This window comes from Mytilus californianus, unplaced genomic scaffold (assembly GCF_021869535.1).
Source record: "Mytilus californianus isolate M0D057914Y unplaced genomic scaffold, xbMytCali1.0.p SCAF_8, whole genome shotgun sequence".
Taxonomy (NCBI): Eukaryota; Metazoa; Mollusca; class Bivalvia; order Mytilida; family Mytilidae; genus Mytilus; species Mytilus californianus.
Genome location: NW_026262734.1, coordinates 34,877,397 through 34,892,402, shown reverse-complemented (window position 1 = coordinate 34,892,402; position 15,006 = coordinate 34,877,397). Strand labels below are relative to the sequence as shown.

Below are 15,006 nucleotides of genomic sequence, written 5' to 3'. Positions count from 1 at the left end.
TCGGTTGGTTGATTTTGTTGGTGGTTAAATATCAAGTGGCAAATATACTTGTATCAACACTTAACGTCATTTTCAATATGGCGGTGCGGGTCAAAAGGTCATAGGGGAAAACTTCCGTATCCATTGTAAACAATATGGCCGCCGTGATAACGTTGAAAGAAAGATGTGAAGTTCTGAACTTAATTTGATACATTTTTACACGATTTTTATATACTTTACCTTTTATATATTTGACATTTGATACGATATTACCTTTTATAATGGATACTACTGACCAAAACACTTCTTTAGATGATTTTTTAACCTGGAAAGTAAGTGCTTTGCGCGACTTCTTGACAAAGAGAGGTATGACGAAAGATGGTACAAAAAGTGAATTGGCGGCTCTTTGCTATTCGGCGTCTGTTTTAAAAATTGCAGTCATTCCAACTTCTTTTGAAATTATCAAAACCAATAAACTAGACTATCAGAACTTGCTAAATATAAACGGCCAAGCTTTACCAGATCCACTACAGATTCATAATAACTGGTTAGATGAGAAAAATGGTATGAAAAAATTTCCACCAGTCTACATATCTGACATTGTAAAGTACTTAAGCGAAAAAAATACATCTGGTAAAATGAAGGAGATTCTCCAAGACTATAAAATTGGCAAGGCTTATGAATATTTTAAAAATGGATTCTTGCAACAAATATTCTATCATGACATTGATGCAAGATCCAAGAACTGTTTTCTAAGAGCAAAATGTGTGCCTTCACAAAAAATAAAAGAAGAAGAACATGATGTCTGGGTGTGTGTTGAGAAAGCAACAGGAGAAATTGGATCCTCATACTGCACATGCACAGCAGGGTAAGACTTCATGTTATTTAATATAAAATGTATAGTAAAGTTCCTTGAATTATATGCATAGATGAGGGTGTGGATGGGTTTAACATAATACATAATAATGGAGAAAAAATAAGAATAGTGAAAAATGTGCAAAGTAATTAAGAGCAGAAAAATCTCAGAATAATGGGATGTTAAATATATAAAAAATAACTACAAAAATAAAAGAAATGGGCAAACATATAATAATTATAGAAAAAAACAAGTCCAAAATACAGTCATCAAGTAATAAATGTAATTACAGAATAGCCATTCTTTTAAAGATGAAGACAAATGTAAAATTAAGAATACAGAAATGAAAGATCCCCATCCATAACCTCATAGATTTGCAATGTACTGTAAAGCCTTCCATTTTAATGTAATAGCAATTAATAAGCTGTAAAAGGTTGGGACCAATCTCCAAAATGGGTTAAACTATCCCATTCGAGATATAATACCTCAATTGAAACATAAATGTATGAAAAATTAATGTGCCAAAACAAATTAGGGGAAATGTTTTAAAAAAATGATTGTTAAATTAATTTTTTTTTTAAAGAAAAGCAAGATTTGAAGTACAGTAAATTTATATCCCATTTGGGAGATTGTCCCCAACCTTTGTCATGTTTGTTATGGGAAATGTTTAATTAGAAAACCTCAAATTCACATGTTCATGAAATGGTATATCATTTTTTATCTTTCTTGTAAAATGTTCCTTGCTAATCATATCCATTGTCACGGCTGTAAAAACCTACATGGTATAAAACTAACCATGCTAACTGTTGGTTGACATGTTTATTTCTATGTTTGCACATTTATCTTGCAGTTCTTTATTAATTTAAAACTAATAACTGTTTTGTCAATATAAGTTTTCTTGCTGATCGACTTGCATCATTTGCTGTAGATTTACTGGGTATTGAACAAGATCATTTATTAGTTGTATTTTTTTTCAGTTTGGGAAGAACATGTAATCATGTCGCTGGACTCCTTTTCCGAGTTGAGGCTGCAAACAAACTAGGTGCATCTGCATGTACTTCCCTCCCCTGCACATGGAAAGTACCGTCAAGAATAAAGGGAGTGAAGCCAACTAAAATTAAAGATTTGAGAATCTTCAAGTCAAGACATGGACAATCAGGTATGTTTTTTTATTACCAAGCACGAGAAAAATTCTATATAATTTGGCTACAATTTTTGTAATAACTACTATTCATGTACATCTGATCAATTATTTCAAAGGTTGTGTACATTTTATATGATTTTAAATAGAATTTAGTATCAAAAAGTCATTACATACAGGGGCGGATCCAGCCATTTATAAAAGGGGAGGGGAAGGGGGGGGGGGGGGGGGGGGGGGTGGTGGTGTACCTATCCCAGGATAAAGGGGGGGGTTCCAACTATATGTCCCCATTCAAATGCATTGGTTGTTCAAAAAAAGGGGGTTCCCCCCCCCCTTGGATCCGCCACTGACATACATACCATTTATAATTTTTGATATTTTATTAGCCACACTATATATGTTTTTATTTCCATACTGCTGTACCAATCCTTGTCATGGATTTTACCATGGAAACTAGACTCGAACTAACAAAGCAAATAATGAGATATATTATAAAAATAAGATGTGGTAAGATTGTCAATCAGACAACTCTCCACAAGAGACCAAATGACACAGAAATTAACATGTAAATTAATAAGTCTATCACATTAATGATAACGTCAACAAGTAGGAAATATATGTCACGAGTTTGTGTTTTGATACACTAGATATTCTTTTTATACATTATTCCAGTATGTGAAACAACAACAAAATATGATCACAAGAGTAGTCTATATTCATGTTCATTGATCAAAGGGGGATAAGTCATTAATTCTTTCGGTTTTATTTTAGATAGTAAAAGACCTTTAGTTTGCCAGTCCAAGTTGCAGTACCAGCCCATACCTGAAAGTAGAGACAACCTGGACACTTTTTCAGCAGTACTCAAGAAGTCTATCCCAAATGCTTGTATTTTCAAAGGTACATATAAATACAATGTTATAATAATAAAATAAACTTGAAGAACCTCAATTGTTTTAAGTTTTTATTGTTTTATTGTTTTAATTTTCTCATAGAGCTTTTTTGCTAGTTTTTTTATTTGTTTGTTTATGTCGTATGAATGCAGTTTATAATAACATGATAAAATTTGATCTCGTGATAAATCTAAATTTACAAGAATAAGTCATTTGAGATGAATAACTTGGACTACAAATTTTTTTTTTAACAAGAACAGTTGAAAATCAAGTCACAACATATTAACTAGTTTTAAAACTTTTTTCATTGTTTTTCTTGAAAATCTAAAATGATGAATATACCTTTAGTTCTAATCTCAGATGTTATGATTTGTTTAGTTTGGGGCTTTTTTTGTTATTATTGGTTCCAATCTCTACAAAAACTCTAAAAAGGATATGTCTTTGAAAACAATTTGTTCAAGACACAGCCTAAAATTCTTATTAAAAATGAGGAAATTTCAAAACCCTCCCCACAAAAAAAGCCATTCCCCAAGTCAAAATCAATGCACTTAAATATGTTGTTTAAAATATTCTTTCAGGTTTTGTCACAGAAAGTGTAGAAGAAACAGTAACCAAACCAGTTAGTGAAGACATCACAGCCTACACAATACAAGACATTAAAACAAAATGTAACAACCAAACTGACTTTTTAAGCAACATGCCAAAGTATACTCAGAGTGAAATTCAAAAAGTAATGCGTTCTACGGTTGGTCAGTGCAGCAATGAAAAATGGCATGAAATAAGATCGGGTCGTCTGACATCATCGAATTTCTACGAAATACATACAAAAGTGCAGAGTTATAAGAAAAAAGAGGGTGTTACTTTTGATCCATTAATTTCACGACTCATGGGATACAAAAAGTTAAATCCTAACATAAGGTCTCTTAAGCATGGGCGAGAAATGGAACCAGAAGCCAAATCATGTTACCTTGTGGGTATGAAGAAAGCAGGCCACACAGATGTTATTATTACAGAATGTGGAATATTTCTTGATAATGACATGACTTATCTTGGGGCTAGCCCTGATTTACTCGTTGATTGTGCTTGTTGTGGCTCAGGTGTTGTTGAAATTAAATGTCCTCTTGTTCCAAAATGTGGCAAATGTACAACATTTTGCAGTTGTTCTATTCCAGACTATTTGTATGTTGATGGAACTAAGTACAGTTTAAAAAAAAAACACAAATATTATGGCCAAATTCAAGGCCAGTTAGCAATAACTGGAAGGAAATATTGTGACTTTTTTATATATACATGTAATGGAACATTTTGTCAGAGAATTGTTTTTGACAAACCTTATTATGAGGAAATTGTTGATAGTTTAAAATTATTTTTTGAAAAATATTTTGTTCCTGAACTATTTTCTGGTGAACTTAAAATGCAAACTGCTTCAAATCTACAGGAGGTGTGTACCAGGAATAACAGCAGTCCTATAGAGGACCAAATGGAGTTTGAAACAACATATTTTTGTCCATCATGTAATCACATTGTGAAAAACTCTGAAAATGTTGAAAATTTTATTGATCATAGTATTTGCTGTGATATTTGTGACTTGTGGTATCATTTCAGATGTGTTAATGTAACAAAAAAGGTAGCATCAAAGTTACAGCAGTGGGTTTGCAAAAAATGCACTCAAAGTAATTAAATATAATTTGTCATACAGAATGCATGATGTACATGTACAAATAATTGAAACTTTAATTTTTAGAAGAATGCAGTTACTATATATGCATTATCAAATAATTTTACCTGAATATGTACCTGTAGAAAAGATTTAATTTTCATATATAAATTATGCTATACTTTATAAAAATAAGGAGATGTGGTATTGTTTAGCTCCAATAGATTGCAAATGAGACAACGTTCCACCAGAGTTCAAATGAAGTGAATATATTAGTAGTAATAGGCAACTGTGTGGCCTTCAATGATGAGTAAACCCCATACCCTTTAGTCAGTGGTAAAAGACAATGACATGAAAAATGTGAAACAAATGAAAACTAACAACAAAACCTGAATTGTGATTATTTTTCACAATTTTTGGATCACAATCAAAATTATGTCTCATACTTTGGAAGAGGGGGGTACATGTTGCATATTCCTGCAATTGTTTTAAAAATACTATCCAAATGTTGCATGAGAGTAAGCGGCACTTCATACTTCAGTATTCTAAAGTATTTCATTCTTCGTATAGCTTGCTCAATATGAATTCTGCGATTAGCAATTTCTTTTGTTTGTTGGACTTCATTTGTTGACATTTGTGTAACACCTCTACGACCTGGTGGAATAAACAGTTGTGCTCTTACCAAAGCTAATTCTTCCCTTATGGTGAAGCCACGATCAGCCATTACACAGTCATATATGGTTCAAGAATGTCTAAAAAACCAGAATTGTTAGTAATATATTTATCACTGCATCTACCACCAAAACCCTCTGAAACATAATTAATTAAGCCAGAAGGATTTATGCTCACTAAGAATTTAGCTGTGTTATGATGTTTATAATCACTCCATGTCTGAGCTGCAACCTCTAAATTATTGGGTCTCTCTAAAAATACTTCGGTGCAGTCAATGATGTGACGGACATCAATGTATTTTGTTCCTTTGAAAGAAGGTGGTAAATTTGTTTTAACTGCCTCTTTTGATGGGTTAAACACCAAAGATCCTATTGTACTGGACAAAACTTTTATCCATGTTGTAAATATGTTTGAAGCATGGGTGGTAGAAATTCCAAATCGGTCAGCAAGATCTTCAAACAACAGGCCTAACCTTAATTTCATAAGGGTCAATGCAAATTCAAATTTAAGTGATAATTTTCTGTTTGAATTTGATCTTGTATATTTCTTGTTTTTAAGTGGATTGCATGTCCTTTTTGGACCTTTCCAATGTCTCATTTGCCTCACTTTTTGTTCCAATTCAATGAAAAAGTCATTGAAAGTTTCAACCTTTGGTATGCCTGTATAGAATTTGCATTTTTTGTCACTTTGTAATATAACATTTATGTCAAATGTTGTTTTGCGTTTAGTATTGACAGATCTTATGTAAGCAGATTTATACATATTGACTTCTTTTTGCAGTTTCTGTACCTGGTCCCTCAATAAAATTACTTCACGGTTACAGTCTGTGTCTTGTATATACATGTAGTCATGATCAGAAGTTATGTGTTTGTTCAAATCCTCAACTGAAAGGTCATTCTCAAGTTTTCGCTTTGTTTTCTTAGGAGGGGGACTGTCATGTCTTTCACGTGGAGGGGGCCTAAATTTTGTTACTTGTATTGGTGTGTAACCCAAGTCAAGTGTTGGTAACGGGTTACTAAGAGTTGGTTCACAATCTACAAAATGTTTGGAGCAAATTCGAGATTCAGAATTAGGTTGCCAATTATTGTTTCCATGTTTTCGATTTACAATTGTTGTCCATTTTTTGCGACCAGCAGGATCTTTTCTCTCAGTGGGAAAAGGTATAAGTTGAAATGGAGGTGAACAGTCACATGATCCAGTTCCCTTGTTACATTTATGTATTTCACATTGTTCTTGCATCCATTTTTCTATTTTGTACCAACTGTTAGAGCAGGATATAACTGAACAACTTCTCCTTGAAACTTTATACATTTTCAATAATTTAACCAAACATTGTAAACAGATAACCAACAAAGATTACTATACCCATTATTTCACTAGAAATCTGCAATTGAAATACCAGAATATGAATCAAAATACACTGTGGGTGTGTAGACCAAAGATGAAAAAATGCAACTCTGCATGTTGTTGGGTTACTGCTTTTTTATTTACATGCTTATGGCGTTGACCATGGTTTGAGTGTGGTTTGATCTTATGATTATATTCATCATGTTCATATTTATATATGATTATTAAAATTATTGTGTCAATTATTAAAATCTTTGTTATAATTTATTTTGCTTTTCATGGGCATTTTTATTGGAATAAAATATCTGATCTTATTACTAACCTTGCTGTTGCCCCACAATTACACCATGTACACTGTTACAATAAAGACTTTGATCATGTAAACTTTAAACTTGGCAAAGAACAACCAATAACCATGCAAAAATATCAGTTCACATGATCAAGGTTTTATATGCTTGTGTACAGTCTCTTGTAGTATTCACAGGAGCCTTGTGAAGTAGACCCTGCTTGATGTTTTGGGGGTTTAATTTTTATTATTACTTAAAATATTCAATATTTTTAATTTAGCAATGTTTAGTATGGAAAGTAAAATAAGGGGTTGTATCAGAGTTGGTAATTTGACTTGAAACAAGACGAGGCATGCACAGTAGCCACAAATAAGCATGGTATAAACATAGTAAAAATTAAACATTTTAAGCCATAATAATTCATAAAAAAACCACAGAAATTTAATAAAAGGGGGTGTACCCCACATGTGCCTGTTGCAGTTACAGCAGAAACTTGTTTTATTTAAAAAAAAAAGAAATATCAAGTATATTTGTAAGGTGGTAAAAATCAGCATGTTTGTAAGTTTAATTTTGACAGATCTTGACTGTTTGGAACAGTACATTTTACAAGTAAGTAACCTAGCTGGTGGACCCTTTAAACAATTATAGGGATCCCTATATACATGTATGCAATAAAATGGAATAATTCATAAGCAAACCATTCCTGAGTCTAGTGTTATAAACACGGAAATAAGTCACAAAAGTTAAAATATTTCAGTTAGGTAATGCAGAAGACCGTGACCTAAACAGCTAAAAGGACCTTGTCACGGCTTGTGTACGACAAAGTATGGTTTTGCACCTCTGAAAGGATACACACTGGCTAAGTTTTTGTATTTTTACTAACCTAATGGATTATATAACTATTTAAAATGGTATAATTTGCATGATTTAAGACATTTTCAACTCGAGTAGTGATTCTGGCGATCAATGTTTATTATTACGTGCTCAATGATGTAAGCGGTTTTTCCCCTATGACCTTTGACCGGGCCGCTTACGTTCCATGTGTTGATACAAGTATTTCATTCCGTTTCACATAAGTATATTTTTTCGGACGTTCAAGATATCATTTATAATCCGTAAAGACAAATCTAACGAAATTGACGAGATTGTTCATAATTATACAACACCTTATGTGCAATAACACTGTACAATTTTCCTTTGAACATTTTTTGGAAAACAGAATCGTAAATCCAAGGCAAACATAGGTGAATGACGATAAGATATTATAAAGAGACTGTCAAAAGTGGGGAACGAAGCAACTTTAAAAATGATGTTGATAACCCGTGATATAAAAATACTGTTCCGATGCGTGGATAACCTTTCTATCATCCTTCTAGTTTAGATAAAATCCTTTCTTTTATGATAACTGCATGTGATCACAAGTGTGTAATTTTAAAGCCATTGTTTAATGTAAATAAGAATATAAAAAAAAAGATTTTTTAATATGTGTATATTAAATATATATGACATAGAGTCTAACGAGTAAAGTAATTTGCTTTACTGGGAAAAAAGAACAATAGGATTATTATTATTGTTTATGTTTACAATCCGAAAAATTAAAATAAAATGAACTTCGGTTTCAACCAATGAAATGTCGTACACCATTCATTCACACCATTCCCGATCGCACGTTACACAATCACACCATTCCTCATACACCATTACACCATTCCCCTTACACCATACACCATAGCACCATACACCTTCTACCATTGCACCATATGCCATACACCATTACACCATACACGTTATTTTGGGAAGTTTACACCATCCAAGGGCTGTATAAAGTTTATAACATTTGGTCGAGGCAAACTTAAGTGAGAGAACGGAAACGAAAAATTCAGCATTTTTTTTTCCATTTGTAGAGGGACATGACTCTAGAACGGTAAAAGTAACGTCACCCAAATTAAACTTGATCTGTGTTTTTTTTTTTTTTTTTTTTGTGATAAGCATTGTGTATAAGTTTCTTAACATTTGGTTAAAGCAAATTAAAGTTAAAGAACGGAAACAAAAAACTCAGCAATTTTCCATTTATAAATAAAGGTGCATAACTATAGAACGATAAAAGTAACGCCACCCAAATTCAACTTGATCTGTGTTTTGTGGTAATAAGCATTGTGTATAAGTTTCATAACAATTTCGTTGAGGCAACCTAAAGTTAGAGAACGGATACTAATTTTTGGACGTACGTACGTATGTACATATGGATGGACGTACTGACGGACAAGGGTAACACTTAATGCCCTTTCTATCGCGGCGGGGGCATAAAAAGAAGCCATATCACTTAAAATCATGGGTTTGATCGTTTGTCAATATTTGTTAGAATCGTGTAATAGCGGTAGTAATATGGCGTGTATAAAGGACCTTGATATAATACCACTATTTCTGAGTGACGAGCCAAGAGATGCTGTCAAAATGTATTTACATATATTGAGTGTTAAAAAATTAGATGTATCGACTGCATTAAGTTATAACAATATTCTGAAAACTCACCGATTTATTTTTACCCAGATATTCGATTTTGCCACGTTAAACAATATGTTAAAATGTTTCGTGATGACGGTTGTTCCTAATTACAAGATTTTTTTCCAGATAGATATGATTTCAGACAAAACACAAAATCAATTCTTTAGATATAAATGTCCGTATTGATCAATATGTTATATAAAAGCATGTTGATTATGATGATGGGGAGGATGAAGATGATGATTTAAATAAATAAATATAGTTATTTATATATATAATACCCAGAAGTAAAACGTGAATAATTTCGATACCCCAATTTTGGTATATATATGATTAAGTCCATGTTTAGCTTTGTTAACTCCAAAATGTGTCCAGGTCAAAATATGAAAAGGAGCGCGTGACGACATGAAATCAAGATGGTCCGTGTATATTTGCGTCCATTCGTTTTTCATTTTGAAATATCAAAAACAAAAACCGAGAGTGTTTTCATTTTTCGTTTTTGATTTCTCAAAAACCAAAATGAAAAACAAAAGTGTTTTCGTTTTTCTTTTTTGATTTCTCTAAAACCAAAACGGAAAACGAAAGTGTTTTCATTTTTTGTTTTTGATTTCTCTAAAGCCAAAATGAAAATCAAAAGTGTTTCCGTTTTTCGTTTTTGAATTCACTAAAGAAGAGTTTTGTATTTAATTTTAATTATTTCTCGTTTTATAATGTACAATGTTTTTATTTCTTGTTTCACAGTCATTGATAGTAAATATTGCCAATGTAAACACCCCGGTGTTCTTTCAACATAATGTAGACAAAATAGACCGCCTGACTTCTGAATTGATCTACGGTGATAAATGAATCAAAGACTTTCAAATTACCTTGTTTATATCTTTGATAAAAAATAAATTATTATATTTAAATATTAAACGAATCACAAATCTAAATTGTACAATATAATATTATATAAAGATGGTACAAATACATAGATTGATTACAACATCACACTAACAAGGATGGTTACTACTGTTAACTAACCCGGTCGTTAAGAAGTATACATACACAGCGGTTATCAAATCGAAGATAATGTCGACGGATGCAAAACACTCAATCTGAAAAATAAGTGTGCGTGATCTTTACTTTTAAGTTTGGAAAGGCCGATCTAAGATGTTTTGAATTGATGACCAAGGTCCATCTGCCAGTATTATACGAACATTCAGGACGATAATGTGCTTTCCTTTATCAATTGATTAAAAAAACAAATTTCCGCAATTTCACAATTCAAACAGGGATTAGCATTTAATCTTTTTGCCATTCGGAGCCTATTCGGTATTAGTTTTGCTTATTTGCATTGTGAAGGCTATATGGTGACCTTAACTAGAGGGTGTTGATACGTGTGGATGGGGGTTTATGGAATAGAGAATAGTGGGCAAAAATATAAATAATAGAGGCAAAGGCCCAAGAAATAAATAAAATGGAATAATGGTGTTAAAATATAAAGAGAAGAGATTTATGATTGGCAAAAAGTATTAGGAATAGAGAAAAATGGCCTAAAATATCAAAGAATACAGAAATGAAGAACCCCGCATCCAGACCATCATCCTAGTTGCCTTAACCAACGTTATTTTGTCTCTGGTAGATTGTTTTGGTTATCATACGTTTTCTCTTCATTTCTATGTCTTTCAATTAAGGCGTGAGCTTTCATAATATGCCAGCATATTACATATTACATTATAAAAAAAGACTAAACCGAACATCACCCTGGATTTGTTCTCGAGTAGACCTCAGCTACCAACCCTACCCCACCATTACCGAAAAGTTAATAAACAAATGTCTACGGCAATACTTTTGTCCGCACTATGTGCAAATGGAATTCGAAGCTCGGTAGCTGAGGTCTACTGAAATGAATCCAGCTTGTTGTTTAGACTTAGTTTTTTTTAAGTAGGTCCAAAGTTGGGGTCGGACAACCAACCCCACCCTTACCGAAAATTTAATAAAAAAAAATTCTACGGCAATACTTTTGTCAGCACTAGGTGCCAAAGGAAGCTGGGTAGCTGAGGTCTAAATTAGAAAAAAATCAGAGTGTTGTTCGGCTTAGTTTTTTATTTCTAAAGTAAGTCCAAAGTTGAGGTCGGATACCCTACCCAACCCTTATCGAACAGTTAATAAAAAAAATCAGCGGCAATACTTTTGTCCGCACTAGATGCAAACGTAAGCTAGAGATATAGGGCCTACTTGATCAAAATTACAAGTTTGGGTATAGCACGGATAATTTTTTTAAGCTGATAAATAATTTCCTTGCCCACCATACTTTGATACAAAAAATAAACCTTTCGTCCAAACATAAGTAAGCGAAATCCACTGGTTCAGAAGTAGAATGTTTTGTCAAAACAGTTTTGTGTGGCAAAAAAAAAGTTAATGCACGAGTGCAACTTTCTTTTATTCTCTTCTAATGCAGAACAATTGTTACATTTCATGAACTATTTGCTATGATGCCGAGAATATGGAAAGCTATTTCACACAATAGTGCAATTTAGCCAACATTTAAATAATTCCATATTTACGATTCCATATATACTCGAAAGTGTTGACTTTTTAAAATATAAAGAGTGCAGCACGTTGTGTGATATATTGAAAGCGATTTCTATTGCCTTTATATAATTAATGAACAAGAAATGAAATTTAAAAATTCATTGAATAGTGTCTTTGACTGCTTAATTATGTATTAAAAACTGATGATATAGTGGTTATATATTAATAAAAACATTTGAATCTTATGCAACATTTGGGTCTATATAAATATCTGAAAACTGGCTGTTAGCTAAGTGGCTGCTATCGAGTGGCTGCTTGCTTGAGCCTGGTCTCACAAACTCCATTCACGTCTTCACATTACAGGTTGCAACACCTTGCCAAATTATTGGGTTCCAGTAAACGTTTAGAAAATTATGTCAATATGCTTTCCCATGGCCTTTCTGACAGAACAATTACCGGAAATCTATGGTAGTTTGCAAAATAAATGTCAAAATCGAAATCTAACTGAACAAAGAAGTTACCCACATTACAAAAGGTTGAGTCATTGAAGGCCAAATAAGTTTTCATATTTCACATTCTTGCGGATCTAGTTGTAATCAGACGGTCATTGCTGAGTTCCAAGAAGTTTACAAATTAATTTAATACGAAGTCAAAAATTAATGTAAAGTTTCATTGGTGAAATTAATTATGACGGCAATACAAATAATTATTATTATAACAACAACAAACAAAGGATTCTCAAATGATCATGACTTTTGTTTGAAGTAACATGAGCAAATCCCTTTACAATCAATCAATCAATCAATCAATCAATCAATCAATCAATCAATCAATCAATCAATCAATCAATCAATCAATCAATCAATCAATCAATCAATCAATTAACAAATCAATTAATCAAGCAATAAAATTGAGAAAAGAAATAAAGAATGTGTCAAAGAGACAACAACTCAACCAAAGAGCAGAAAACAGCCGAAGGCAACCGATGGGTCTTCAACACAACGAGAAAATCCCGCATCCAGAGGCGGGCTTCAGCTGGCCCTTTATTAAAAATGTATACTAGTTCAGTGATAATGAACGTCACACTAAAATAAAATAATTAAAAAAAAAACATACAAGACTAACAAAGGCCAGAGTCTCCTGATTTTGGACAGGCGCAAAACTGCGGCGGGGTTAAACATATTTTGTGAGATCTAAATCCTCCCACTATACCACTATAGCTAGCCAATATAGAATAAACAAACACACAACAATACGCACAGTAAAACTCAGTTTAAAAGAAGTCCGAGTCTGATGTTAGAATAAGTAATAAAAGCAACTAAGCAAAATGACAATGATTCTTAAATTAACAAAGAACTACTAACAGTAAATGACATGCCAGCTCCAGACCTCAATTAAACTGATCGAAAGATTATAAAGATATAAGAAGATGTGGCATGGGTGTCAATGAGACAACTGTCCATCCAAGTCACAATTTGTAAAAGTAAACCGTTATAGGTCAAAGTACGGTCTTCAACACGGAGCATTGGCTCATACCGAACAGCAAGGTATGAAGGGCCCCAAAAATGACTAGTGTAAAACCATTTAAACGAGAAAACCAACGGTTTAATCTATATAAAAAACGAGAAACGAGAAACACATATGAATCACATCAACAAACGACAACTACTGAACATCAGATGTCTTCATCACATGAATATCAAGCACTATCCCTACCGTTAGGGGTTTAGTATCATACCATCATAAAATATATGAGAAGAAAATAACCCGTATCATGCTAACAACTGGTTTTAGAATTAATGTGTTTATTTCCGATACAAAGACCCTATAAGTGAATCAATATAACTACCAAAATATGCCATCTTTAATGAGCCTCTTCGTGGGGTTTTTGATTATGTGATTACTTGGCTGTTTTTTAGTGATTATTTGATTACTAGACCAAATATTTCATGATTATTTGATTATCTAGGACTGTATTTTTGATAAATTGATTACCAAGTTTTAAAAAAAAATTGTGTGCATAGCAAAAATATAAATTTTGGCTTGATAGACGGCAATTTGTTTTCGCCTCGCATCGCTCGGAAAAATTGTCAAGAATGAAATCCTAAGATTGAACGTGTTCGTCTAACAATCTTTTTAAAATTCATATCTATATTAACGTGCTCATACATATAAGTATAACGAAATCAGAGCTATATCTTTTATTATCCCCGGCTTAGTATATTTCTAGGAGTTTGATTGGTTAACGCACGTCGTTACAAAACTCATAGCCCCTGGGTGTTGCTAACCCATATCCCCGGACGTTGCTACCCATTACATCGGGGAATTTCACGAGCGTTTTCCTTAGTTCCATGGTTGTTCCTTATGAAATACCCAATCTTGTAGATTTTCCATGATGTCTGTATAATTAAATATTTAATCCACTAACGATTTCATCTTATTATATCGATTATTTGCACTCATTTTAGTAAATGCATCACTATGCAGCCAATTATTCTCTTTTTTTTAACACCTCATTATTCTATTTTATTCATTTTTTGGTCCATAGTCTTTATTATTTATATTTTCCCCCGCTATTCTCTATTCCTTAAAACCCTATCCACACCATCTAGTATAGGTCACCATATAATAGCCTTCACAAATGAGCAAAACTCATACCGAATAGGCTCCGAATGGCATAATGATTGAATGATAATCCCAGTTTGAAATGTGAACTTGCAGAAATTTATTTTTTAATCAATTGATGTTAATAAGCAAAACACATTATCGTCCTGAATGTTTGAGTAATACTGGCAGATGGACTCTGGTCACAATTATTACTACACTGAGGTGAATGAGGCAAATGCCTCATGTTGGAAATTTAGAAATTGAAACAAAATCTTGTCTTCATATCAAATTGTTTAACGGCAAGTGTCTTGCAAGTAGCAAGTTCTGTTCCTCCTATGACGTCGCCCCTGTTTTTTTTCGGATATATGTTTCTCATTTCTTTTTAGTTTTCAGTGTTGATTGTCTATTGGTTTCGTTATGCTCTCGAATATCAGTTCCTGAGATTGTCTTTTGTTCATTGATTGATTGCCCTTCTATATGACTATTCTCCTAGTGCTGAATTTCATTTGTTAATTATATAATCAGTAAATTTCGAGTTTTATTATATA

The 15,006-nt window shown here is 32.7% G+C and overlaps 1 protein-coding gene across 1 annotated transcript; it reads left to right on the top strand.

Annotated features, from left to right (window-relative positions):
* Positions 1–487: 487 nt before the first annotated feature.
* On the top strand, positions 488–4,324 carry LOC127712000 (uncharacterized). The gene is made up of 5 exons (XM_052218157.1): positions 488–847; positions 1,813–1,994; positions 2,748–2,873; positions 3,445–3,840; positions 4,305–4,324. Exons 1-5 carry the CDS (start codon positions 546–548, stop codon positions 4,322–4,324), a joined length of 1,026 nt encoding a protein of 341 aa, XP_052074117.1. The 5' UTR covers positions 488–545.
* The last annotated feature ends 10,682 nt before the right edge of the window (positions 4,325–15,006 follow it).

Bases quoted from the DNA above. Each gene is read 5' to 3' on its own strand.
- LOC127712000 (XM_052218157.1), top strand. From the start codon at position 546: ATGAAAAAATTTCCACCAGTCTACATATCTGACATTGTAAAGTACTTA. The intron at 2,874-3,444 runs GTACATATAAAT...ATATTCTTTCAG, and splicing joins AAATGCTTGTATTTTCAAAG to GTTTTGTCACAGAAAGTGTA. The intron at 3,841-4,304 runs GTATGAAGAAAG...TCAAATCTACAG, and splicing joins CAAATCATGTTACCTTGTGG to GAGGTGTGTACCAGGAATAA.